Source organism: Eptesicus fuscus, chromosome 4, assembly GCF_027574615.1.
Source record: "Eptesicus fuscus isolate TK198812 chromosome 4, DD_ASM_mEF_20220401, whole genome shotgun sequence".
NCBI classification, from domain to species: Eukaryota; Metazoa; Chordata; class Mammalia; order Chiroptera; family Vespertilionidae; genus Eptesicus; species Eptesicus fuscus.
Genome location: NC_072476.1, coordinates 44,664,332 through 44,691,324, shown reverse-complemented (window position 1 = coordinate 44,691,324; position 26,993 = coordinate 44,664,332). Strand labels below are relative to the sequence as shown.

The window sequence follows — 26,993 nt, the reverse complement described above, 5'->3', positions numbered from 1 at the left end:
CGGAAAGAATGTTGGCATTCAAGAAATATGAATAATCTGGCTGATTCATGCTGAACATTTTTCTATTTTTAAAAATTAATTTCAAAGAGGAAAGGAGAGGGAGAAAGAGATGGAAACATCAATGATAGGAGAGAATCATTGATTGGCTACCTCCTGCACGCCCCCTACTGGGGATCGAGCCCGCAACCCAGGCATGTGCCCTTGATGGGACTCGAACTCGGGACCTTTCAGTCTGCAGGCCAATGCTCTATTCACTGAGCCAAACCAGCTAGGGCCATGCTGAACATTTTTCAGATGGGGAGAAAGCTTGATGCAGAAAAGTATTTTGAAATATTTGCCAAGCTTTTTCTTCTTAAATTACTCTTTACCTCTCTTGGCAAGGATGGATTTGGGTCTGTCTGCAGCATTTGAACAACCTATGAACAGGCCAGGTGACTATAATCCTACCTAATAAAATGGTAATATGTAGCTGAAACTGGTTTGGCTCAGTGGATAGAGCGTCAGTCTGCGGACTGAGGGGTCCCGGGTTCAATTCCGGTCAAGGACATGTGCATTGGTTGCGGGCACATCCCTGGTGGGGGGTGTGCAGGAGGCAGCTGGTCGATATTTCTCTCTCATCGATGTTTCTGGCTCTCTATCCCTCTCCCTTCCTCTCTGTAAAAAAATCAATGAAATATATATATATTTTTAAAATGGTAATATGTAAATTACCATCACGCCGCTACACCCATGATTGGGCCAGCGGGAGGCGCAGGGGGCGGGACTCGGGGTGGCTGGGGTAGCCGATTGGGCCAGCGGGACGCTGAGCTCGCATCGCCAGCGGCAGCTGTGCTGCGGCACAGAAGGGGCCTCTGGGGCAGCGAGCTCACGTCCCGCCGCGGACCATCAAAAGCAGGGGAGCTGGGTGCCTGTCTGCTCCGGCACTAGACCTTTCAGAAGCCTCCGGAGGCTTCCGAAAGGCCTGGTGCACCAGCAGACAGGCACCCAGCTCCCCCGCGATCGAAAGCGAAAGCGTGTAGGGGACCCTACACGTGCATGATTCAATCATGCACTGGGCCTCTAGTTTATTATAAACAGGTCTTTAAAATTTCAGATACAAGATAGTCCTAGAAGTTACCTTAAGTTATAAGAAGTCAATCTATAAGATACAACAAGAGAGAGTAAACAAACAGCTAAAGCAAAACTGGCTTGTAAAATCAACAGTGAATAATAAAAAGTCAAGTCCTACATATCCAGAGGGAATGACCAATTTCTGTCTGTTATTTTATCATCTCATTTAACATTGGCTCAGTGCTTACATTCTTATGTGAAAACTAACTGAATTTAAAATTTTTTCTAAGTGACACATGGATTGTACCTATTCTTTGGATGAAAAATGGAACTATACAGTCTTTAGTCTGGCTAGATAAAAGCAGCAGTAAGTAACAAATTTTTAAAATATCTTCACATATAAACATGAATATATATAATATAAAGGCAAAGGATAAAAAGTTGAAATATTTAGCTTTTGAAAAGCTATCCTGTTTAAAACTAAACTATGATATCATTCTTGTTGAACATAGAGATTTAAAGAAAAGTTTCAAATCAAAAGCTACTAATGTGAAAAAATATAATTATATGGTAAGATATATATATATTAGAATTCCTTTAATTTTTGTTTCATTGGCTTTATTGTTTAGAATTAAGAGAATATAGTATAAACATATATTGAAATATTTTTCAAATGTACCGTATCAAACATATTTCACATATTTCTTTGTAGAATTATTCCCTGAAATGCAAGTTTCAAATTCTGATCATGACTGGGTGATTTTAAATTTGAATATGACTGGATATTACAGAGTTAATTATGATAAATTAGGTTGGAAGAAATTAAATCAACAGCTTGAAAAAGATCATAAGGTAAGATTATTTTTATACCTTTTGTTACGTATCATTAGTATTGCACTCTCTAGCCTTTCAGAGTTGAGCTTTCATATGTCTGTCTAATGAGAAGAGACCTTCCCCTCATTACTTATTCTTAGAAAGAGGAGATTTTGGTTGAGTGTTTTGTATTTTTGAACATTAATCTCACTTTTCCACAACAATTTTAGCTTTCTAGGTAAAAATAAGAATACATTTTCCTATTAACCATTAGTTTTGTGATGTTAGGCAAGTTACTTAAATGTTCTGCTTTCATTTCTTATTTTAAATGGAAATAATCTTATATATTACTTATTTATCATGAGGATTAGAGACGATGTAGGTAAACATATACTTAAAATTTCTAAGCCCATAATAGATGTGCAGTATATACTAGAAAATGTTAATTTTCGTAAAAATTTTATTCTCACTCTCCCTCAGAGGGGAGAATTTAATCCACAAATATCAATAATAATCCAATATCACTTTAAATTGTGAAATAATTATAAATCATCATACAATATGTAAATATTAAAATGTTGGATAGCTATAATCAGTAAGATTTTTATTGGTTGAATTAAACCAAATCTCCACTGGTGGAGATAAATGCTGGCTTACAAGTCTATAGAGTTGGCTCAGCTCTGAAATCTTGGGGTCTTCATTGAGATGACGTTTGTAAAACCAGAGTGTTGAACTAAAAGAAATCTTAGGTGTCTCACTCTGGAAATTCTCTGAGACACATGCAGGAACCTCTCCACCAGAAGAGGCAATAAAGAACATTGGTCCAGACTTTGGATTTTTGGTCAGGTAGATTTGTGTTTATGTTCATCGTTTGCCAGGTGTGTGACCTTAGGCCTCTTATATGGCCAGTCATGCCTCAGTTTTCTTATCTGTATAATAATGGGTGTAACAGGCCAACCTTAAAGGGTTGTTGCGAAGATTAAATACAGTAGGTCCTCGGTTTACGTCGGAGATCCGTTCCTACGGCATGATGTAACGCGATTTCGCATGAAGTCACAACCCACCTACAAAAGCACCTACGTCACTCACATGGAGCACATACTCAGCAGTAATGAAGTGAAACAGTAAAAAAAAAATTTAAAAGAAAGATAACAATTCCTGACCTTTACTTGTGGTAAATAAATAATAAAAAACATAAAGCACATATGTACATACATCGAAATGACGGAACTTTTGTTTTTTTTTATAAATAAATGGGAGATGGCAACGTAACCATGAAACGACGTACGTCGAGTCCGACGTAACCTGAGGACTGCCTGTGAAGTGATGCATGTGTTATGTCTAACAGAGGCCTGACACAATTCAGGCATTCAGAACACGTTCAGTAGTTTTTAAAAATTATTGTTATGCTTTTGTATAAAGCTACAAAAATGACTTACGCTGACATTTTAAAATCTTTTTCTGAGTAGCTAAATTCTTGTTAACTTCTAAGGGCACTCTTGGCTATGGAAGCTTTAGGTCATGTTATTATAGCAATGATCTTGAAACCACTGCAGATTTACTTATTTAAAGACTGAGGTTAATTATTCCTACAACATAGTTGGTGAGCAAATAAAAAAACATTTCAGTTATTAATATTAATCTAGAAAATATGTTATTATCACCAGAAGGAAAAAGAGACTACTCCCAAGAAAAGAATTAAGCTTGGTTTGCTCAGATGTTCAAAGGGATGTAGGCGAAGATAATTTTTCTAGTACCAAATATATGCAAAGACTGGAGCTATTGAAGGAATACTGTGGGAGGCATTGGGCATCCTTAGGACACTCCAGCTGAGACAGAGTCCTGTGGCCTGGCAAAGCCAAAGAGCTCAAACAGGAGCCTCAGGAGTTAGGCTGGCAATTGACTCCTGCCTTCCCGTGACTCAAAGGGCCCTATTGGTGGTATTGTGTCAAAGCAGTAAATTCCTGAGAAGAGAGATACCATTTAAAAGAGTACCTCAATGTTACCAAAATAGTGCTAAATAATAGTTATTTAAGCCCTCCCATGCCAAAAAATCCCCCTGACAATAATTTGGACATTGTCATACAATTTAATGTATGCTTTCTGTTTTAGAGAAGCCTTTTAAATTTGGCTTCCTGTTTTTATTTTCTAACATGCTGTTTTCAGGGAGAATCCTGGCAAAACTCTCTGCCTTATTTAAGCCTGATGATTCATATCCAGAGGGATCATTTATCAAAAACAGATGTATAATACATAAATTATGGGGACTACCCTTCGTATTTATCATTTCTCTGTACATGAGAAAGTCATGTAAAAGTACTTTGTAATTAACAATGATCTTTAAATGTTATTCTATTCAAATTATTTTTTTTACTAAAAAAAATTCTCATCTTTTCTGTACATATTGGGATTTCATTTGCAGGCTATTCCTGTTATCCACAGACTGCAGTTGATTGATGATGCCTTTTCCTTGTCTCAGTGAGTATATTTTCTGCTCACATGGTTTTAGAGTTCACCTTGAGAATTTATCATTATGAACTTCATCACTATGTAGTTGGTTCTTTAGCATATCCAGGCCATAACTTCTCAAGATTAGGATCAAATTCTGTAGTTATAGCAGCATTTTATTACATAAAAGTTCCTGGAATGTGCAGCAAAATGGATGAAACTTGAGGGCACTATGCTAAGTGAAATAAGCCAGTCACAAAAAGAAAAGTACTGTAATATTCCACTTTACATGAGGTACTTAGAGTAATCAAAATCACAAAGACTTAAAGCAGAATGGTGGTTGCCAGGGGTTGGGGGAAAGGTGAAAGGGGGAGATATTATTTAATGGGTACAGAGTTTCAGTTTTACAAATGAAAAGAGTTAAGGAGACAGATGGTGGTGATGGTTGCACAACATTATGAATGTATTTAATACTGCTGAACTGTACACTTAAAAATGGTTACAATGACAAATTTTATGTGTATTTTCCCACAATAAAAAAGAAAAAAAAAGACAAGAAAGTCCTATAAAGAAAGAGCAATAATGTCTATTACAATTAGAAAGCCATGAAAAACAACAACAATTTTGAGAGGAAGAATATGTTCTTCTCAAGTCAAACCTTGGCATTCAATTATAATCAAAGTCCTATATATTTTCAATTAAATTAACTTTGGTATAATAAGATTTAAACTAATTATAGAGAATTTGTAAAGGGTTTTAAAAGAATAGCAAAGATAACTCAATGTTTTGAAAGAAACACCTTAAAGGAAAAGTTTGAAAAGGATGCAGTAGAAATGATATAAAGAGAAAAAAGATAATAGTGTTTAAATATTTATAGGATTACTAGAGGCCCGGTGCATGAAATTCGTGCATGAGGGGGGTGGTGTCCCTCAGCCCAGCCTGCACCCTCTCCAATTTGGGACCCCTCTCACAATCCAGGACTGCTGGCTCCCAACTGCTCGCCTGCCTGCCTGATTGCCCCTAACCACTTCTGCCTGCCAGGTTGATCACCCCCTAACCACTCCCCTGCTAGCCTGATCAATGCCTAACTGCTCCCCTGCTGGCCCAATTGCCCCTAACTGCCCTCCCTTAACAGCCTAGTCGCCCCTAACTGCCCTCCCCTGCCGGCCTGGTTGCCTCCAACTGCCCTCCCCTGCAGGCCTTGTCCCTCCCAACTGCCCTCCCCTGCTGGCCATCTTGTGGTGGTCATCTTGTGTCCACATGGGGACTGCCATCTTTTACCACATGGTGGCGGCCATCTTGTGTGTTGCAGTGATGGTCAATATGCATATTACTCTTTTATTAGATAGGATTATAAAAAGCGTAAGAACCATTATTTTAAAAGTATCAATCAGGAATTAAAACTTAGGTTAATTACAAGTGATTCAAGCTTACCTTTGTAAACTCTAGTAAATGTTAAAATGGATAAATTTAGGAAGATTGTGTTCATATTTTTCTGTGATATTGAGTGTTGAAATAAAGTAGCTGACATCTAAAAAACGAGTTGCTGGAAATAGACTATGTATTAAAATTTTGAAGTGATTTATGATACCTGATGATGATGGCTATAGGTATAATTTTAATGAGATATGGCATGTATTTTAACATATTGCAAAATTATTGATTTTATTTATATCACCCTTATTCATTATGATATAAATAAAATGTGACATATATATAAAAGCAGCTGGTAAGTATTTGACCAGGCAAATTAATATATGTTCAGAATTTACATTTTCAGACAATAAAATTAAGGAGTATACATAATAAATTATCTAGTGTGCTCACTCTCTCTTTGGCTTGTCTTATTTCTTGAATGAATGTCTGCTTATTTTATCTTTTATTTCCTTACTACTTTTCCCCTCTGTAACCTGCAGCATACTTCCTTGCTCACTACTTTGTTGAAACTCCGCTCTAAGATTACCCTGACTTTGGTACTGTTGAACACATCCTCCTGGAAACTTCTTTACTGGCTTCCTGAGACCTCAATATGCAAACGTAGTTCTCCTCATGTACCTGGCTTCTCTTCTTCTTGCTGCTGTGAGCATCCTAAGACCAGTGATGGTTATGTTATTTTTTTCTCTCCTCCCTTTGGATAATGCATGCATTTTTTAAATTTCAGTGATTTTATTATTTACATGTACAGTGTCTAGAAGATATAAGGTACTCAATAAATGTTTGTGGAAGATATGTTGATGACTTCTAAGCCTACATCTGTACTTGTCTCTTCCTGTCTTCTATTTATCCTGTGGTCATTTAAATTCAGCACCTGAGACACTGAACTTCATTTGTCTCTAAACTGCTCCTGCTATCATTTTTTCTCTCTGTCAGAGGTGCCACTATTCTTCCCATCACCCAAACTTGCAACATAAGAGATATCCTGAACTCCTCCACATTTCCCAAATAGTCACCGTGTCTTATCTATTCATTCTTGGGAAAGTCTTTTGGATTCTCCCCTTACTTACTACCTTCACTGCTTCCATACTAAGCCAAGCTTTCATTGTCTTTTGCTTGGCCTATTGCATTAGCTTCTAACCTTTAGTTCCTTTGAATTCCATTCTATCTTGTTGAGCCCAATTATAATAAAACTAGTAGCCCTGTGCATGAATCCGTGTGCCAGTAGGTCGCTGCTGCCCTCCTGTAGCTCTCCGCCCACTGCCACACCCTCCTGTAGCTCCCCTCCCCCTCATAGCTTGCTGCCCTGCCCCCTCCTGTAGCTCTCCACCTCCTGCTTGCTTGCTGCCCTGCCCCCTCCTGTAGCCCTCTGCTGCCCACTTGTAGTTCGCTGCCCCACACTCCTGCAGATCCGTGACCCGGTTGTTACACCTCATGGCGTAACAGATAATTAGCATATTCCTCTCTTATTATATAGGATTTTTAGGTATCACCTTCATGATGGTACCCAGGTGTCTAAACATCTTCCCGCCATGTGTGTCAGGATGTAAATTCTACATCCTGATACACATGGCTCTTCACAGTTTTGATCCGCCTTTCCTATTAGGCCCCACCTCTCAACTATACACAAAAGAAATTCTCTGCTCCTGTTAGCTTGGTCTGCCCATCACATTAATACCCAATAATCTTCTTTGTCCTAAACTGTCTTCCTCTTTTTTTACTACCCATTTCAATCCTACCCATCTTTCATTGTTTTTCTCAAATTCCTCCTCCAGGAGGCCTTCGCTGACTTTTCTATTACATGCATGTTTACCTTCTTTGCTACTTTATTGTATTCATTGCCTTTCTTAGGACCTTTTGTTAACAGCTACTTATGCATAAATCTCAGCTCCTCACTGAAGTAATAAGATCCTCAATAGTAGGAAAGAGTATTTTCCTATATTCTAGTTTGTGCTGGCAGAACATTAGAGAGAGAATGACTTTTAATTAATACTTGTTGAATGGAAACTATACTCTCATAAGAATGCATACTAAGTGCACAAATATTCTTTTGCCCAATAATTAGGCCAATATTGGGCCTGGATTTTCTATAATCTCCAGGAATCTGGGTGCACATACCAAACTGAAATGGAGGGTTGGTCAACATTGCTTGGTTCCCATCTTATCTATGAGATGGGACCTTTACCCTCTAGCTTCTTGATTTCACATACTTTATAAAGTCAGGCATTGAAGCATGGAACAAATATGGAAAGTGTGCAAATCATTTTTAGCAAGTGAAGGTTTTTTAGTGTGTGTTTTTAAACCAAACAGAAACAATTATATTGAGATTGAAACAGCACTTGATTTAACCAAGTACCTTGCTGAAGAAGATGAAATCATAGTATGGCATACAGTCTTGGTGAACCTGCTACCCAGCAATTTTGTTTCTGATGTGGGCAACTATGATACATACACATTATTAAAGGTAATTTCATTCTTTGTTTTGTGGTTTAAAAGAATCCATTCTTCCTCATTCTATATTCTAAAGAGCATCTGTGAAACAGGCCTTTCCAAAAGTATATACATATTCATTTTTTCAAGGAATGATTGATTATTCTTAAAAGAAAATATCTTAGTCATAAACCTGGTCTAGGAGATGAGTATGATAGAAGTTTGGAAAGGTATTTAATTCATGGAAGTGGCGATATGTCCTAAGAAACCAGAAGTGGATAGATATGGTATGCCTTTTTGCTTACAGAAAAGGATAGTATGTATTAGCAACTATTTTCCTAAAAGATTGTTAATCAAATATAATGACTTTTAACAATCCTATATGCAAAATTGAAATGCTTTGATTTACAGGGCCAGCACTTAAAACCAGAGAGGTGAGTTCCACAAAAAGTAAATGTTTCAAAGCTGCTCTTGATGTTGTGAAGAGAGTGAAGGAAAGTAGACTTAATGAGTAAAGACATAACATGCCATCATAACTGAAACAATATAAAAGGAGAAAAGTTCCTTTATTGGGTTTTAAACAGTGATCATAAGAAAGATAGCACAGGTAGAATCAAAGCCAAAGTTAGGGAGCAAACCTTTGGAGAGTTGAGGGCCACAAACAAGCTAGAAAGTAAGTTAGGGTGATGATTCCAAGTGGGTTGCTGAGGCCGTTGGAAGCTGGGATCACAACTACCTCAGGGTTCCATACTTTCTTGTCTCTACTGTCCAAAGTACTGATGGAAACTTACTGGAATGTGGGGTTGGTGACCAACAGAAGGCACTTTAATGTTTGTGGGATCAAGGAGGCTTGTTGATTATATCTGATGACTTGGTTTGCATAAGTAAGTAAAAACTAATATTTGTTTTTAAAGAATTTCAATGAATAAATTTAGTATTTCAATACAGGAATGTATTGAAAATGTATAACTTTTATAATCTTATTACTTACCAGCTGATAGCTCAATTGAAAAAACTTTATTTCAGACTCAGGGCTTAAATTTGTTTGAGACATAAGTCAGTTCTTATTTTCTTGGAGGTTTATATATTAAACATGGAATTTTTAAGATAGAAAGTTTAAGTTTTAAATTTTTATACTTTTTTCTCATTTTTTATGATAACCAGAAATGGATAGGGTGATATTAAATTATAATAATAGCTAACATTTATTGATTTATTTGCCAGGCAGTATGCTTACATACATTATATTGTTTAGTCTTCACAAAACTATAATAATGGTGTTATTATAAACCCCATTTTGTATGAGAAAACTGAATGTATGGAAATTAAAAAATAAACCAGTTATACATTACTAACAGATAAAAATCATTTCTGAAGACATATCTGTCATTATTAAATGTCTTTTCAGATGAAGAGAAATACAATGCAAATTCAGTGTTGCAAGCCAGACTAACAGTATATTCTCTTTATTGTTTATAGAAGTATCTATTAAAGAGACTTACCTCAATATGGAATCATTATTCAACTATAATTCGTGAAAATGTGACAGCATTGCAAGATGACTATTTAGCTTTGTAAGTATTTTTGAGTAGTAATAATTGCATTAAAATATTCATATTAATAAATAGGCTTCCATACTTACATCATAAGATCTTAATACCTATGATTCACTGAGAGATTTTTATATACTATTTTAGAGCAGTAGCTCTGAGATTGATGAGCTACATGTATCCTAATAGGAAATAATAGTTTGGGGTTTTAATTTACCCACAAAGCACATATGTGTATACACAGAAATTTAAAAATATATATATTTTTATTGTTAATATTATTACAGATATCTCCCATCCCCACCTTTAACCCCCTCCTCCCAGCCCCTACCTACACACACTCCCCCCCCCCCGGTACCCTATTGCCTGTGTCCATGGGTTATGCATGTAAGTATGTAAGTCTTTGGTTTATCTCTTCTCGTTCTCCCAATCCACATTGAGGTATGTTAGTCTGTTCCATGCCTCCATGCTTCGGGTCTTATTTTGTTGGTCAATTCATTTTGTTCATTAGATTCCACAAATAAGTGACATCATGTGATATTTTACACAGGAATTTATAGCTCTATATTCTCAAATCTTAGGCTACTGGTTGAAATTGTAAGTATGTCATACTAATGGTGAAGGGCTGTGCTAAGCAAAGTCAGCCTATCCCAGTGAATTAAAGGGCATGGGAAAGGGTCCCCTCTGTATATTATTGGCAACAGAAATTCTATCACTGTGCAAATTTTATGAGAGGTTGACAGTGAAATATATCAGTCATTGTGTATGATCATACGTGTTATAAATGATTTTCACATCATTGATTTGGTGAGAGAAGTAAGCATGTTGTCATAATGATCCAGGAAGCGGGGGGAAGGCAAAATATCTGCTGTCGCTGGCCTCCCTGTGACCCAAGGTGTACTCCCATGTATGTATGCTGGGTTTCTAGAGAGGGAGTTTGTAATCAGCTATGGTACAGGGATTATATTTACAGCACTAGTCAAATCAAGTCTAAATCAATTAGACCAAACAAGAAATACAAAGCATGCAACATGTGATTATTACCACTCATGAGTATCCTTCTGAGAGAGGAGAAAATTTTAGTGCTAGGACCTGTGACTAGAAGGACATAGGGTTGAATGGACAAGTAGATTGAAGATGGGGAGGACTAGTTGGGATAGTGAATGTGTAGGCATGTGTGAATAAACAGGAAGGCAAAAGTGTGTTCAAAAATGCAGGCAGCACACCTGTTAACTAGCCATAACCTTGGACTAGTTAATTGGACTGAAGTGATCTGTGTTTTTATGTGTGTGTGTGTGTGTGTTTTTTTTGTAGCATCCCAAGACCAGTTCTCTTTGGAACAGCGTTGCTGGAGCCAGCTTTGGATGGGTGGGGAGGGACAGTGTGTGTATAAATGAGTGCTCAGAGCTGTCTTTCAGAAGGCCTCCACCCTTGGACATTCCACTTCTGCTTATCAGAGAGTCAGGTCAAGCTGAGTTGGAACTAGAGGGTGGAGGAATAGAGATTTGGCTCTTGCATTTTTTGGAACTTTATGGCCACTTTGAATTCCTTTACCTTTTACTCCAAACTTGGGGAGAGTAGGGAGATACACCCCACGCACTGCTTATCTGGATTTATAATTGTTCTTCACTGTATTCTTTTGAACTTATTTGTTTTGAACCATAATGTGTACCCCTTCTCAGCTATAAAAACAAAACAAAACCTCTATCCTTTTTCTGGCCATAAATATAATAGCCAGGAGGAGTTGAAGAAGAAACAGAAACTTAAGCAAGGAAAAGCACATGGTTCAAAGAGAGAAATAAACCATTTCTTTCCATGTATAAAGAACTTTCTTTTTAAGAGTATTAGATCAAATACTCTAAAGTCATTTTTTATCCACAAGGCAATTATTATAAAAGGGAGGAAAAGTAGATTGATAACAGATGTGGAGTCTGTGTATACCGAGTGTGTGATTGAGGGAGATAAAGGATGGCAGTAATTTATTTCTAACTTTTCAAAAAATACCAGTCTTAGGAGCTTATTTGGTGCCTGACAGGCTCTCAGGAAACATTCCTCTGAATCTTAAACATATTTGTTATCCACAAAAGCTTTTTTTTTTCTTTTTTAGCAAACTTGATGTTATTGGAAGGATGTTTTAAAATACCCATCTTTTTATGAAACATATTCTTGAAGGCAGAAAAAAATAATGTGGTAATGCAAAATAAAATGTTTTTCTTTGACTTTTCCTTTGAGAATATCGCTGGAAAAACTCTTTGGGAGTGTGTGTTTGTTGGGCCTTGAGGACTGTCTTCAGCTGTCAAGAGAACTCTTCAGAAACTGGATGGACAATCCGGAGAAGGAGTAAGATGAATATTGTAATTGCCCTGGTCTTTGTCCTGTTTCAACACCAGCAATCTTTCTACCCTTTTGATGCTCTCAGTCTGGGAATGATTGTTTTGTTTTCACTTGATTAATCTCTCCTACTATTTTATTCAAGTATCTTTCTTTAAAACAAAAACTGTCTAATGTAGGTCTGATCATAACAATAGATTAGAATTTATACAGTGATTGTCACCCAGGACCTGTCATTGCCAGTGCATTCCCTATAAGCACTTACGCTTATTTTGAGTCTTATTTAGGTTGTTCTTTATTATATACATACATACATCAGAGCAACTCTTTTTTTATTATTATTCATTTGCAGTCTCTCAGAGAGCTGAGGCTAAGACTCTATTAATATATCACCTTAGATGCACTCTTAGGAGATGTAATAGTAAGATATGAAACCAAACTTATTATCAGCATATACTTACCATTTGTACTACTCTAATTTACTTCTCCCCTAAACCCTTTTCTAAACTAATGTGACAGTCTCATCTCATCACGGTAACACTAATAATAGCTCCCACAGTTGCCTTTCGAAAGCCCTACTTTTGCTCTTTATATCTGAGATCTCAACATTTTTTTCTAGCTACATAGTTCTAAATATATGACAACCTATAAACATAAGTAACGTGCTTATAACTCAACTACTATGAGAAATATCATCACAATGTTATACTTTACAGAATACCATATCCAATTAAAACTGTGATTTTATGTTATGGCATTGCCTCGGGAAGCGATAAAGAATGGGATTTTTTGTTAAATGTCTACGCTAATAACACAAATGAAGAAGAAAGGAGTCAACTCGCTTATGCAATGAGCTGCAGTAAAGACCCATGGATACTTACCAGGTGATTATGGGAAACTTACCATGAAAGTTCCTGGTGAAAGAGTGCAATTAATAAACCAAAGGGAGAAAAATATAACTGTGCTACGGTAACAATTAACGAATATTTGTGCATCATTAACTTAGAATCATATATGATTTTGATCCCATTTATTTAAATTAACTTCTTGTATTGGATAATTTTTACATATTTATTTTCTGCAAATGCATTTTTACAGATACATGGAATATGCCATCACTACAAATTCATTCAATTTTAATGAAACAAATATAATTGAAGTTGTGGCAGCATTTGATGTTGGCCGATATGTCGCAAAAGACTTTTTAGTCAACAATTGGCAAGCTGTGAGTGAAAGGTAAGAGAAAGATGTGAGACCACTCTTTCATTTAGGTCGTGAGTTTGGTGCTAGAAGCACAGATTCAACCTGGCTAGGATACACAAGTCCTTTGCACCGACTAGAAAAGGGATGATTTTTTAAACTGGTCATGTTATGGAAGAGAAGGTCACTTATCTTCAGTTTGGGCTTTCTGAATACAGATGGATTTGCATGGGATAGTTTTATACCACAGTTTCCCTACTGTGCCCGCTAAGAAGTTTGAAACCGAGATTAGAGCAAGTCGCGTTTGTTTGGTATGCATGTACATCAGCCATTCGTTTATTTTGTGAAGTACATCACCATATCTTTATGAAACAACAACGCTCATCATTACATCAGCCTGGATGTTGCTCGTGTATTTTACTTGTCAGATTCCCTTTTACATGTCTGGATTCCATATTCTTGAACTTTTTAATATTTCTCATAATTTAAGGTTAATCTGCTTGCTTCCTAGCCCATCTATTGGGTAAAATACACATGGACATACAAATATCAGACAGCATGCCCTGGATGGCTGGTTTTTCTAGAACATTACTTAACCGTACATTCCTAATAATCACATACTATAGAGTTAGCAGATTCAAAGTAGCCAACAGTTCAGGTACAAACACCTGTAAAGTTGAAAGATACATTGTATAAATGTATTTTTAGAATAAAAATGTTTAAGAATGTGAATATGGTTCCTTTAAAGAGCAAAATAATGGAATGGGGTGCATTTTTTTTTGTTTGGTTGTGTGTGTGTTTGTGTGTGTATGTGGGTATATTTATTGAGCACCCTCACACCACCAAGAATGTAGTTTTAAATCAGAAATAAAACGTGTAGATAAAAGCTCATTTGTACAGTACCATTTACAGCCTCGTCAGTGGAATATACATAGCCTACTCCCATATTGAGAAAATTGTCTTTATCTCCTGCTTTAAATTATTTATCACTCTAGGTTTATTGCTTCAGAGGGCCTTATCAATTCCTTACATTTCCTGGGATTCCCTAAGACCTTTGGGATAAATGGTGTTTTCATTTTTGCTTAAGTTGTTAAAGATAATGCCCTCCTTCCTAGGTCCGACTTCTCCCTGGGAATTAGTCTATAAATCAGAATTATGTCCATAGGTCCCCTTGTTCCATGAGGTTTCAGAGATGCCCCCTCCTAGGGTTGCATCTTTACTCTTTCCCTGGAGCTTATAATAAAAACTTCACCCTATGTTCACTCTAGGTCTGAAATGCCTGCCTTTTCATCTGTAATCCTACTATGCACTATATATGTTCATGTAAGCAAAGTATCCTTTTGCTAGTAGATCAGTCCTATCAGGATAAACAGATGAGAAAGTAACTTATCCATTTGACGTGGGGTGGTGAGCACACAATACAGTGTACAGATGGTGTGTTATGGAATTGTGCACCTAAAACCTGTATAATTTTGTTACCAGTGTCACCCCAATAAATTCAATACAAAGGAAAAAAAAAGAAAATAAGTTCTCTAACCCTCTCATTTGGAATGGGAACTGGAACATCTATTTATTGTTTGTCCATGAACATTTAGGCCTTAGTTTCCTCCTCTATAAAATGAAAGACATGTATTTATTAATTCTAAAGTTCTTTCTAGTAATAAAATACTTTGGTTTTACTATGAAAAGACACAGTTAGTTTCAGCTGTTGTTGGGGATATAAAGTGATTAGAATGTGGAGATGGAGACAGACAGGGCTTTGGGGATTCAAAGGGAAGAAAGGGAATTGAGTGAGATTTGAACAGGCATATTTGGAAAACGTCACCTTCCACATGAAAGGACTAAAAGACTGACTTGGAACTAGTCACATCCCTGGCTGGAGCTTGGGGCTCTGGAAAGAGGGAGACAGGGGAGGTCATGGGGTTGAATTGAGCACACTGCCAATAGCAGTTCAGGAACATCTGCTCCCCTCGACCACGCCCAGGACTCTTCTCAGGAGGCCCAATCTGAAAATACATTTTGGAATATTTGCTTGAGTAAAACATCTTCAGCTTGGTCCTGCCCCTCCCTCCCATGTGCAGACACTGCACTGGTCTCTGAGGGGTAATTACTTAACTGTTGGACCGAGATGATCCTTTGAGCACTGATCTAAATGAAGGAACCTCCACTGACCATAAAGACAGCTTTCAGGTTACAGGAAGATCAATATGTGCATGCAGATGTGCATAGATTCTATGGAGGAATGTGTGGATAGGGATGGAACAACAGGATTTTTGTGATCTTTTATGATATGTGGTAGAAGTTATATTTGTGCCCTTATCACCCTTGTTAAGTTGCTTTTATCTTTCTTAAAACAATGTGGATTTCACAGCCAACAGGAAAACCCTAGTTTTGTTTGAATATAGACTATAAGGTATAATCAGTTTCAAACTCAACTGGTCCAAAATGAATCTTCACTTTTCCTTATCAAACACTTGATTTCTTCTCCAAATATTGTTATATTGCCTAGAGTCCTAAGCTTGAAACCTGCACTTACTTTCACTTCCATTCTGTTGTATTTTATGATGGGGAACACGGAGTTGAAATGGTTAAGTAGGAGCACAAGGGAACTGCGTGAGTTGAGATGTGGTTGGAGTGAATCCATTCCCACCACCTGCCACTGGATTGGACTGGATGCCTTGGTGCCCCATGCTTGCCTAGTGGCCATGCTTGCCTAGTGGCCATGCTTGCCACAGGAAGTCAGACATGGCAGAGGAAGGGAGAGGAGAGAAGGGGAAATGTGAGAAAGGAAAGAGGCAGAATGCAAGCCAGACTCGAGTACCCATACCACTGTGTCCACACTTGCATTGAATGTTATCCGTATTTTTTAAAGGGTAACTATGCTGACACCCATTGGCTCTTGTCTTGGTATTAATTATAATGCATTTGACTACGGGGGAGATAAACTACTTGTAAAGTATGTATTTTTGTTTAATATTTCAAAGAGATTGCTCTCTCAACAAGAGTGACAAATCCTCTCTGTCTCAAAAATATCTCCACTTGAAGCTTGCAAGACCAGGCCAGGTGCTCTGATAGATGCCACAACATACATTATCTCATTTACTCTCCAGAACAATGCTTCTAACTATATGGTATTCCTCATTTCTGCAATATATGATTTGCCCAAGGTAATTTCAAATTGAGCCCTGCCTGTTGGGATAACCTTTCTTCTGGATCTGGTAGCAAATCCCACATTTAGCACCCTATGTAGTTTTCCACTTTTTTTTTTTTTTAAGCTTGGAACTTGGTTTCTTTGCAAATTTTGCCAAGTTTCTTGAGTCATCTCACAGGCTTTTCATACCTGGCCAATAAAAATGAAGAATAAGAAATATTTCCACTTTCCCCACAGAAACAAGTTTGCTTGTCTGAATTACATGTAGACTGTCTCTTGTCCTCTACTTTGCTCAAGTAAACACAGTTTACACTATAGCTAGGGACTTTAAAAGAACAAAAGCACTGTTTTCTCTTTCCCTTGTTTGTGTAGTATGCCAACATTAACTCTTATAATTTTTAATTTCAAGTATACATTTTTGAAATGAATTGTGTGTATAATTATCAAGCCAGTTCAACCATTGCTTGTTCAGTCTATATTAACCCTATCTTAATTTTCTTTCTTTTTTAATGCATCCAAAAGTCTTTATTATTTACTTTTTTAACTACAGCACCACTTTGGGCAGGTATGTATCTGCTCTTTCTCTACAGCAACATTTCATGGCTTTTTTTTTTTTAGATCATTCTCATTGGGTATCAGGGGCACTAAACTAAGGAAGAAGTTTCAGCGGCCACGCTTGTTTCAGGGAATGTAAATAGAGTAGAGCCGGGTACTTAGCCTTGAGAATCTCAGATGATATGGATCCTCTTCCCAAAAAGCACATACAAATGCAAAATTTTAAATGAGCTTTCAGTGTATTTTAGTCAGAGTTAAAAAAAACAAAAAACTACTATTTTTAAGGGGCATAATTTGCATATTTATTTACTCCCTTACAAATTTTCTTAATTTGAGGTATGTGACATCTATTCTAACCACCTCATTTAAAAAGATAAGAACAGTTGACAGTGTTATTGTTATTAAGAAGAGTTTTTTACATTTAAGTGAACTAAAAACTATGTTACGCAAATCAGTATTTAAATATAAATATTTTTAGTGCTAATAGAATTTTTTATTGATTTTAAAGAGATAGGAAGGGGGAGAGAGAGAGAGAGAGAGATTTAAACATCCATTTGTTGTTCCACTTATTTATGCATTCAGTGGTTGCTTCTTGTATGTGCCCTGACCAGGGATGGAACCCACAACCTTGGCATATTGGGATGATGCTCTAACCAACTAAGCTACCTGGCCAGGGCTAGATTTTTTTATATGATAGATTTTCTATTAAAAGATGGAGGTAAACTAATTCATACATGCTTTCTTTTAGATGTTAGAGATAGAAATTAAAAGGGGCTATATACTTAGCATGTTATCTGGCAAATAAGATATAGCTTTGTCTTGCAAAACATTTCCCAACCCTGATTAGCATCTTGTTGCTTTGCAGGTATGGAATACACTCATTGGTTACTCTGATGTATTTAATAGGGAGAACCATAAGTACAGATGCACAGGTCATGGAGGTAAGTACTTTAGATATTATGAATTATAACAAGTTAGAAGCCACTTTTTGTGTCATTTGGATTTGCTAAAATTAAAACGCTTATCTGAATTATAACATTCTATGCTTCTATTGGTGCTGTCATAACTGTACATGAAATGTTTTTTAATTCTATCTTGCTCTTGAGGGTTGGACGTCATTCTTTCTCACCTGAATTACTTCAGTAGACTCTGGCCCAGGCTCCCTAGCCCAGGCTGGGCTTGCCTCCATCCATTCTTCACATTGCTACCAGCCATTGCCCTGCTCCCAAAGCTTCAGTAGCTTACCAGTTTTTAGGAAATTTTCAAATCTTTTCATTAACACATGAAGCCCTTAATAATCTGGACCCTGCCTTACCCTCTAGCTTCATTTTTGCCCAGCTCACCACTGAGTATCTGAAAGCAAGAGACAGACACCCCCAAACACTTTTCCTCTAGCTATACTCCACCACTTACAGATTTTCTGAAATTATCAGATGATTTTACATTTTCTAGATTTCAGAACCCTGTCCCTGACTGGATAATTACTAATCATCCTTTAAGACCCTGCTCCAACCACCTATTCCAGGAATTTTTTTATGAACGGATTTATGCCTGTCCCTCCTCCATACTCCTAAATCACCCCATCAATATCTTTATTACAGCACTTACCACATTATACTATAATGGGTGTGTGCATACGTCTACTCCATGAGGGTAAAATAAGCTCCCTGAGGACGGAGACCATGTTTTAATTATAACTGTATTCTAGAACCTAATGTGGGGCTTGCTGTTTCTAGTGTCTGCTTGTCTTTGGGCTGAATTTCTTCTTAGGCAGGCTTTCTTCACATGGAGGCAAACACAGGTCCAGGCTTACATGATCCTTAGCATCCTCAGTTGTAGCAAAAGGAATCCCTTTTCACCCAGCTTCAAGTTCCAGCCCTGAAGGCAGAATTCTGATTGGTCCTACTTGGCTCACATGCACCAATCACTGTGTCCAGGGGGAACTCTGATTGGCCTAACCTGGGTCATTTGCCCACATTTGGAACCAGCCCCACCCAAACCACAGACACTGAGATGGGGAAGGAGTAGTTCTGGAAAGAAAAGGGAAATCCTATAACCACAAGGTGAACTGAGGGGCAAAAGCAAAAAGCAAATGCCTACAAAAAAGCAACACACACACACAAAGTAAAACAAGAGTAAAACATAAATACAACCTCTACACACCCAGAAGCATAGGTAAAATTTAGAAAAATTGATAATACCAAAGGTTGGCAAAGATGTAAAGCAAGTGGAATTCTTACCCTACTGGTGGGAATATGACACGGAAACTACTTTGGAAAACAGACAGTGTCTCTAAATGTTAATTAGATACATGTGACCCAACAATTCCACTTTAAGGTTTTTACTCAAAAGAAATGGAAACCTATGTCCACACAAATACTTGTACATGAATGTTCGTAGCAGCTTTTTCACATTAGCTAAAAACTGGAAACCACTCAAAGGTCCATCAGTAGGTGAATGGACAAGGAGAATGTAATATATTCACACAATGGAATTCTACCCCACAATTTAAAAAAGGAACAATTTTGGGTAGCAACATGGATGAATTTCAAGATGATTGTCCTGAGCAAAAGAAACCAGAGACTTTTTAGGAAATGCAAACTGATCCGTAGTAACAGAAGGTAAATCAGTGGTTGCCTGGGACAGAGGGAGGGATGCCCTGAAAAGGGCAGGAAGAAATGTTTGTGGGCCATGGAAATGGACTGTATCTTGATTGTGGCTACGGCTTCACAGGTGTGTACAGAGAGCCAAACTCAACTTGTATACTTTAAAGTTTTTGTATATAAATTTGATCTCAATAAAGTTGATTACAAATAAAAAAATACATAAGTAAAAATTAACTATGGCCTGGAACTATATTAATAAAAATAGGAAGGGCCTATGTAAATAAGAAAGGAAAATCAACTCCCTGCCCCAGCAAGTAAACAAATAAATGTTTAGGACATAAGGCCTGAAATTTGATCCTGAGCAAGAACAACAACAATAAAAAAAAGGCAGTCAGTTATGTAGTTGTTATAAAGAGAGAGAGGAAGAACTGCTAATTCCTGAAGGAACTAGCTTTGTTTCAGTTTGACTTGCCTGAGGCTGAGCTGTCAGGACCTGATTTATCAGGGATTCCCTGGATCAGAGAGTGAAGGGCACACCCAGAAATGCTGGGAAGAAGGCTTGGAATCGTGTTGCGTCTTCTAAAGTGTACCAGTTTATCTTTGTAGTTTATCTCTATAGAACCCAGTAAAATTTTATTGTTTTTAATTTTTATTGATTTTTAGAGAGGAAGGGGTGGGGGAAAGAGAGAGAGAGAGAGATCAGTTGCCCCCTGCAGGAGCCCCAATTGGGGATGGAACCTGTCTGTCACCTTTTGGTGTCTGGGATGATGCTCCAACCAATGGAGCCATACTGGCCAGGGCTTGTTGTTTAATGAATCAAGGTTGTATAAATTTAGCAGTCTTCAAAGTTCCAAAATTCTATAGTCACTGATAGTTTATTTAAAACTAGAGGCCTGGTGCATGAAATTTGTGCACGGGTAGGGTTCCTAGGCCTAGCCAGCGATCAGGGCCGATCGGGGACTTCGGTTGCCAGCTGGGGCCTTCCTCCTGGCTGCTGGCCGGGGCCTCCCTTCCCCAACTGCCGGCTGCTTGCGGGGGCCTTCCTTTGTTTCACACCGCCCCCTGGTGGTCAGTGCACATCATAGCAAGCGATCGAACTCCTGGTCTCCCAGTCAAACTCCTGAGGGGACAATTTGCATATTAGGCTTTTATATATATAAATAGATAATGTAAAAGTGGATTTAGCAGTGATTACATTTTTGCAATTTTGAAGAAGAGTTAGCTATTATGAACATCCTTGTCAAAAAACTATTAATGCCCAATAGTCCTACTAAAATGTATTAGTTCACATCTCTGGATATAAAAAGGCAGTGACCATAACGACTGAAGGCTCAACCGAACACTGGAAGTCAGTCCTGCAGTCAGTGCTGGGTTGCTGTGGATACGCAGCACTGACTGCTGCTGCTGTGGGCGCAGTGACCCAGCACTGACTGCTGAGGGGGCTGCAGATCAGGCCTGGAGAGAGAGAGGCAGGGTCTGATCTGTAGACTCCATGGCAGCTGTTGATCAGCCCTTGTCTCTCTCTTTCTCTCTGGGCCTTTGCGGGGGCTGCTGATCAGCCCCACCTCTCTGATCAGGCCCGGAGATAGGCCCGGAGATGCTGACTTGCATAGAAACCGACCAGTCAGAACCAAATCTGGGTGAACTGCGAGGAGCCAATGGCTGCCTAGGAGGCGTAGCTTTTAATGCTGACTGGCATAGAAACCAACCAATCAGAACCTAATCTGGGTGAACTGTGAAGGCAGAACCTAAGGTGGGGGCTGAGGAGGAGTTTTAAGGCAGTTGGGGGTGAAATCAGGCCAGCACGGGAGGGCAGTTTGGGGCGAGATCAGGCTGGCAGGGGAGGGCCATTGGGGGTGAGATCAGGCCAGCAGGGGAGGGCAGTTGGGGGCAATCAGGCAGGCAGGAGAGGCAGTTAGGGGCGATCAGGCAGGCAGGCAGGTGAGAGCGGTTAGGAGCCAGTGGTCCCAGATTGTGAGAGGGTGCAGGCTGGGCTGAGGGAAACACCCCCCCCCCCACGTGAATTTCGTGCACCAGGCCACTAGTGATAATATAAAAAATAATTACTAAAAAGAGGATGGAAAGAAAGTCACATGAGCCCCTTCTCCTTCCAGACCAGCACAGTTTCTATATACTCTTTGCTTCTCTTGCTCTGTTCCTTATACACTACCCTGTTGGAGCCTGGCCTCACTCATGCTCTCAAGCACACATGAAGCCTCCCTACAATGTCACAGACCCTACTCCCCTCCCACTCACTGCAGGTGCATGATCATATGGGGTTGTGGGAGGTGGATTCCACCACCTGGTAGGTATGGACAGGTGTGGAAGAGGGTGGGAGGTTTGTTCTGGTTCCTTAATCTACTTTTTCCAGAATGTTCTTTTTCTTTTACATTGTAATTAGCCTTGATAACCTTATTACTACTCAATTTTAAGTGCATTAGGGTTTAAATGACATTTTATGAGCACAGGAACACTGTCATCTCACATGTGCTGAGTTCTAATTCGTTGATGGGAAATAGGCTAGGTACGTAACTAATTAGTCAATTGGCATCTTGCTTGTACATAATATTGCATATGTTCCTATAGCTGAATGCTTGACTTGACTCAATGAAGGAATTTAGCCAATGGACAAATCCACTATCTAAATATCTATAATAATAAAAGGGTAATCCTATTTAATAAAAGAGTAATATGCAAATTGACCATCACTCCAACACACACATGGTCAAAGATGGCTGCCCCATGTGGACACAAGATGTGGTCAAAGATGGCTGCCCCCATGGGGACACAAGATGGCCGCCACAAGATGGCCAGCAGGGGAGGGCAGTTGGGGGCGATCAAGCCTGCAGGGGAGGGCAGTTAGGGGTGACCAGGCCAGCAGAGGAGGGAAGTTGGGGGTGACCGGGCCTGCAGGAAAGGGCAGTTGGGGAGGGACCCAGGCCTGCAGGGGAGAGCAGTTGGAGGGGACCAGGCCTGCAGGGTAGAGCAGTTGGAGGGGACCAGGCCTGCAGGGGAGGGCAGTTAGGGGTGACCAGGCTGGCAGGGGAGGGCAGTTAGGGGCAATCAGGCTGGCAGGGGAGCAGTTAGGCATCAATCAGGCTGGCAGGGGAGTGGTTAGGGGGTGATCAGGCTGGCAGGCAGAAGTGGTTAGGGGCAATCAGAAAGGCAGGCAGGTGAGCAGTTGGGAGCCAGCAGTCCTGGATTGTGAGAGGGATGTCCGACTGCCCGTTTAGGCCCGATCCTCCTGGGATTGGGCCTAAACGGGCAGTCGGACATCCCTTGAGGGGCCCCAGATTGGAGAGGGTGCAGGCTGGGCTGAGGGACACCCCCCCCCCATGCACGAATTTCGTGCACCGGGCCTCTAGTATGCTAATAAGACCGGACGTTCTTTCTGACCAAGCTGAGGCCAGAGGGAAGCCATCTTGGGTCCTGGGTGCCTGTGGGCAGCCCGAGGAAAGCCAGCCCAGGTCCCAGGTGCCTGTGGGTGGCTGGAAGAGGGAAGCAGCCCGGGTCCCGGGTGCCAGAGGGAAGCCGGTGCCAGCAGCCGAGGGAAGGAAGGCCTATTCTTGCATGAATTTTCATGCATCGTGCCTCTAGTTCTTAAATAGAGGATAACGTCTGTAAAGACACAGATATTGTGTGCCAATTTTGAGCTTTGAAAGTTGCAAAGTATCTTTTGAGATAAGAAAAGATCTCACTGTATCTCTGTCCACAAATTTTGTCTAATATCCAGTATGCACTCAGTAAGTCTTTATTGAGCACCTACTAGGTGCTTGAGGAATAGAGCAGTGAATAAAATAGATGAGGTTCCTACATCATGGAGCTTCCAGTCTACATCTGATTCTTCAGGGTAGGTGGTCTTCACACGTTGCCACCCATTCCACACATTGGCCATTTGCAAAATCATGTTGTGACTCAGAGTGAACTGTCTTGTTTTGTCTAAATGAGGAGTCAGATTGCCCTGACCGTCTCTTTGTCCTTTCAGCTGCAGCAGTTTTTCAGTCCCATGTTGGAGGAGCACCAGAGGCTCAAAGCTCATGCCAAATTACAGACAATAAAGAACGAAAATCTGAGAAACAAAAACCGAAGTGCCAGGATAGCTGCATGGCTACGGAAAAACACATAATTTAGTGGCCACTTTTGGCATTTCCCCTTGTATATTATACTGTAGTTTGCTGACTGTTTTGTCTTCCAATATTTCGAGTCTAGAAAACCGTATGTTTTGTTATTTGTATTTCAGTCACATTTACTACTCAGCGTCCTGTTCCTCCCTTGTCATCACGTTGGCTCTGAGCTCACTGATTGCTGAGGAGTTTGCCAGCACTGCTGTGTTTTGGGGGAAGATTTCACTTCAAGTTGGGCTATAAAACCACAGAATTTACTTTAAATGTCTTGTAAAAACAAATTTACCTTAGAAAGTCTTGCTTATTCTGTTGTGAAGGCCAGTGGAATATTAAATCATTGGCTAAATGAGCACATTCTTTTCTGAAGGAAATACAGATTTGCAATCTGTAGGGTTTATTTAGTTCAATATTTAAAAGAATAATGAGCAAGTAACACAATAGTGTAAAGAAGGAGAACCAGAGGAATAATACTCCCTAGAAATCAGAAAAACTGAAGAAAAGCAAGTTTTAAAGAGAAGGAACAGACAACTTTATGAGCCATGTGAACTGCCCTAAAAGCAGGAAATGTATTTTGTGCCCCTTTCTCTCTCCCCAGAGTACCTAGGCTTTGTGCCACACTTTACTTACTGGCTACTGAATGTATGATGTCACAAAAAGACCCAGGATCGCAGGGTCCTAAAGTACCTTTAGGCTTGCCGTGTGGAGGCCAGATTGGAGAGGAAGGCTCTGCCTTAAAGCTCTTGACTGTATTTGACAGTGGGAATGGACACTCTTTTAGCCAAAGTTTATGAGCAAAAATAATTATGTCAACAGACAATAGCAATTATGGGCTAATCTTCAGCACAAAGGGAGATGGTCAAATAAAGAGAAATGAAACTACAGGGCTAACCAGAGTATACTCTTCACAGCTTTGCACTCAGGGGATAACGTTTGAAATGTGATTTCATTTGGCCAAATTGAACCTACTTGTAGTTTGGACAACTTTAAACATTTTCATCAGTCACAATGTATGGAATTAGCTTAGTTTTATTACCCCTGATAAAACCAGGGCAGCTAAGGCAAATCACCCTACTCTAGAGTTTGTGTGTATCTGATTTAATACTGTGTTTTAATTTTGATTTTGTAGAATGGGGATTAAACTACAGATCTCCTTCCCCTATCTACCTCAGAGCGATATTGTAAAAACTAAGGGATATGTCAATGAAAGGTCTTTAAATATGTTTTACAAACTCAAGACAGTGTGATTTAAGGTTTTATTCCCTATTTCTTATATAAGTCAATGCAGCCACAAATTAAAATGTTATACAAAAATTCACTTGCATATTCTCTTCACAAGAAGATGCTCTCTGAGTGTGAGTGGAGGCTATGAGACAGCCATGAGGACAAACCAATGCACATTCTACTCAGATTTGACCATGGGTCACAGCTCGGAAAGTTTTTCCTTGAAATTTAGAAATTTGAAATTAAAGCAATAAAATATCCCCATGTTTTCACATCATTGTGTATGAGATATCTTATGTTTCCTTAAGCATTCTTTCTATATTTCCTTTATTTCCTCTGATCATCAATCTCATCTTTTGATAACCATGTCACATGTCCTTTCAAGTGCTTTTCTCTTCCTCCTCCTCCTCTCCTCCACTTCCAGCTCTTCCCTCTCTCCCTCGGACTCCCCTGTCTTCCTTTCCAGTGACCTCGGCCTGGTTGTCCATGTCCTCTGTCCTTGGTCTTCCTACCCTACTGTGTTCTCATTCCACCAAGGGCAGTTGGAGGCTGACACTTTGGGCCCCAGCAGTTGTTGGGTGATGCCAAGTACTGTCTGATCCTACCAAGAAGCACAAGCACTGCCTGATTCAGACCATCTGCCAGAAATTCACATCCCATCTTAGCCTCTGTAGTAATTAAAGTGCTGAAAGTTTTTATCCAAAGTCAAATACTCAAGTATCTGGTTAATAGTCCTTCCTCTAAATATGAAAAGGAATTTTGAATAATGTAAATTGTTTTCTGGCTTGAATAAAGCCAGTTACTCCAGATAAGAATTGCATTTTATTATATTGTACCTCATATTTAGTATAAAAAGAAGTAATTATGAATTTATTATTATGACAGAAGTAAGTCAAGGAATGAAACTGAGCCAGATTTGTCTAAATAGTGTAAATACTTTATTAACTAACTAGTGGCCCGGTGCACAAAATTCGTACACATTAAAAGGGGATTAATGAGAGGAAATATTTTAATATTGCTGTTTGCAGTTTATAATAGAAGTGTCAGAGATGAAAGAAAATTAGTAAAATGTATATTAAAATTTTCCTCCTGTCAGAGTCTGGGGCAGGCTGCGGGACCCAGAGTCAAGTCCCCACCCACCCGCGTGCACCTTGAAATTGCATGAGATCCAGACCTGGCTGGCCCCACCCCCATTAAGCCCCGCTGGGTGGGGAATGCAGCCTGAGGTTCCTCAATCAAGCCCCGCTGGGTTGGGGGGCACAGCCTCAGGTCCGCTGCCCCAGCCCGGCGCCATGCAGCCTCAAGTCCCTGCTGATGGCTTGTTATGGGAACCCTGCCTCCACTGTGGGTGCAGCCATCTTGTGTTACAGAATCCCACCTTTGCTGTGGGCGCAGCCATCTTGTGTTACAGGAATCCTGCCTCCACTGTGGGCGCAGCCATCTTGTGACAGCATGAGGGTTAATTTGCATATTACCTCTTTATTATATAGGATAAGCCATCTGATCTATTAGCACCCCAACTATACTAGTAAACAGTTTCTCTTTATACTGTTCATCCTAAGAAAAGTTAACAATGTACTCATGATTTTTTTCAATTTGGTAATTAGAAATTGAAGTTTTGCTCACAATCTCATACTTCTTTTCTGCTCAAACACATTCAGTGACTTTAAGTGAAAGAACAAATGCCTTAGTCTTGAAGACTGGAGATCCTCTATAATTCAAACCCTGGGGCCAATCTGTCTGTACAACAAATCATTCTGAGGAACAAATGAAAAAGCAAAATAAGATGAGATTTAAAAGGGAGCTCTACTTGATTACTTTCCTGTTTACCCCAATAAATGCTATCTTTATTTCATCCAAGCTTTAGCGAGTAAATATATCCAAAGCAAAGTCTTAAGGGTGCTTATAACTAAATATAACTGGCTCCTCCACAAAGAATTGTGTAGCAGTCAGCAGCATTTGAAACCACACATATATTGCTTCCAGCTTGATCTTCTTAACTCAACAAAATTCAGCAAAGATATTCATTACAACACATAGTTAGGGGTTTATTTGGACTCTTCCTCTTCCCTTCCTTTCA

The 26,993-nt window shown here is 39.3% G+C and overlaps 1 protein-coding gene across 2 annotated transcripts in view; it reads left to right on the top strand.

Moving 5' to 3' along the window:
* The window catches only part of LVRN (laeverin), a 64,901-nt gene extending 39,716 nt beyond the window's left edge, over nucleotides 1–25,185 (top strand). Inside the window, exons 11-20 of one of the 2 annotated variants that reach the window (XM_008144455.3) lie at nucleotides 1,341–1,417; nucleotides 1,763–1,902; nucleotides 4,286–4,341; nucleotides 8,056–8,209; nucleotides 9,655–9,749; nucleotides 11,958–12,065; nucleotides 12,773–12,940; nucleotides 13,155–13,292; nucleotides 17,828–17,903; nucleotides 23,554–25,185. In XM_008144455.3, the coding sequence (XP_008142677.2) occupies nucleotides 1,341–1,417; nucleotides 1,763–1,902; nucleotides 4,286–4,341; nucleotides 8,056–8,209; nucleotides 9,655–9,749; nucleotides 11,958–12,065; nucleotides 12,773–12,940; nucleotides 13,155–13,292; nucleotides 17,828–17,903; nucleotides 23,554–23,694 (1,153 nt within the window). In that variant the 3' untranslated portion in view covers nucleotides 23,695–25,185. Of the gene's footprint in view, nucleotides 1–1,340; nucleotides 1,418–1,762; nucleotides 1,903–4,285; nucleotides 4,342–8,055; nucleotides 8,210–9,654; nucleotides 9,750–11,957; nucleotides 12,066–12,772; nucleotides 12,941–13,154; nucleotides 13,293–14,524; nucleotides 15,309–17,827; nucleotides 17,904–23,553 lie in introns of those variants that run through there. The other variant, XM_054714981.1, reaches the window with a different exon arrangement.
* Nucleotides 25,186–26,993: the final 1,808 nt, after the last annotated feature.